Source organism: Limulus polyphemus, unplaced genomic scaffold, assembly GCF_000517525.1.
Source record: "Limulus polyphemus unplaced genomic scaffold, Limulus_polyphemus-2.1.2 Scaffold3212, whole genome shotgun sequence".
In the NCBI taxonomy this organism is placed as follows: domain Eukaryota; kingdom Metazoa; phylum Arthropoda; class Merostomata; order Xiphosura; family Limulidae; genus Limulus; species Limulus polyphemus.
This window is the reverse complement of record NW_013668822.1, coordinates 95,003-96,523: the sequence shown is the minus strand read 5'-3', so window position 1 is coordinate 96,523 and position 1,521 is coordinate 95,003. Positions and strand designations below refer to the sequence as shown.

Here is a 1,521-nt window from a genome sequence, read left to right as displayed (position 1 = left end):
TGTTTTAATACACCAGACCAGAAAGCAACCAGGTAAGAAAAATCATTGTTTGAATATTTAGTCGATGTTTTAATACACCAGACCAGAAACCAACCAGGTAAGAAAAATCATTGTTTGAATATTTAGTCGATGTTTTAATATAATAACATAAAAGGCTACTATATATGTTTTAATATAACAACATAAAAGGTTACTTTATATGTTTTAATATAACAACATAAAAGGCTACATTATATGTTTTAATATAACAACATAAAAGGCTACTATATATGTTTTAATATAACAACATAAAAGGCTATTATATATGTTTTACTATAACAACATAAAAGGCTACTTTATATGTTTTAATATAACAACATAAAAGGCTATTATATATGTTTTAATAAAACAACATAAAAGGCTACTATATATGTTTTAATATAACAACATAAAAGGCTACTATATATGTTTTAATATAACAACATAAAAGGCTATTATATATGTTTTAATATAACAACATAAAAGGCTACATTATATGTTTAATATAACAACATAAAGGGCTACTATATATGTTTTAATATAACAACATAAAAGGCTACTATATATGTTTTTATAATATAAAATTGTTCCTGTAAAAAAACAAGTTACAGTTAAGTTTTATCGTAGCGAAATTTGTATATTTAAATGACACTTTAAAACTATTTTATTAGGTTTTTATTCAACCAGTCAAACTATTTTACGATTTTATGCGTGTGTTTTATTGCATATCTTAAGGTACTTCTGTTTAACGTATTATGTTTTCTGTCATACAGTAAAACTAGGCACCGTTGTTACAAAAATATATTAAAAACAAAACGCCACTACATCCAACCCCCTTTATATCTAACATTCTAATTTCCTGTCGTGTTGCATAACGGAAATGAGATACATTTACAACAATGCACTGCAAGCTAATCAAGGAACCATACAGCGTTAAAAATATAATATGACTAATACTAGTGTCTTATGACAAATATTATTAATCACAATCGTGCTTCGCCAGCTTGAAAGAGGTGTCGACACCGTAACAATTGTTGTTGTAACAAATGAATATATAAATATTGTTGTGTCCCAATCTGCCTGAATTGAACGAAACGTGTCATCAACAATGGATGTGGCGAACGTGGCGAGGTTGGAATAATATTATTATACACACTCCTATCATTCTTGACAACTCCTGAGAGACTGAATAAAGAACGTAGTATTTATCATACAATGTAATAGGCCTAATACTAATGTCGTAAGATAGGTGTAATTAACATTAGGTATTGTTTTAAAATAATTGTTATTTTCTCCTTCCGTCCTAGTCTTCGTGGGTTGGAATATATATATATATAATAAAACTCGTATATATATTTTGTAAATTAAATAATTATTAGGTTTTCTTTGATATGTAGAAGTTGACGTTCTGTGGAACAGAAAGTAAATTTATGTTTGTACTTAATGAAGTTAAAAAAAAAGAAACTTTCGTCACATTTTATGTCGTAATATTTTGACTTATAC

The 1,521-nt window shown here is 26.9% G+C and overlaps 1 protein-coding gene across 9 annotated transcripts in view; it reads left to right on the top strand.

Annotated features, from left to right (window-relative positions):
• The first annotated feature begins 7 nt into the window (after positions 1-7).
• The window catches only part of LOC111088146, an 82,216-nt gene continuing 80,702 nt past the window's right edge, over positions 8-1,521 (top strand). For 8 of the 9 annotated variants that reach the window (XR_002612752.1, XM_022397300.1, XM_022397301.1 and 5 more), the window contains exon 1: positions 1,023-1,149. Coding sequence is in view for 7 of the 9 variants with exons in the window: in XM_022397300.1 (XP_022253008.1) it covers positions 1,127-1,149 (23 nt within the window). In the remaining 2 variants the exon portion in view is untranslated. Of the gene's footprint in view, positions 33-1,022; positions 1,150-1,521 lie in introns of those variants that run through there. The other variant, XR_002612753.1, reaches the window with a different exon arrangement.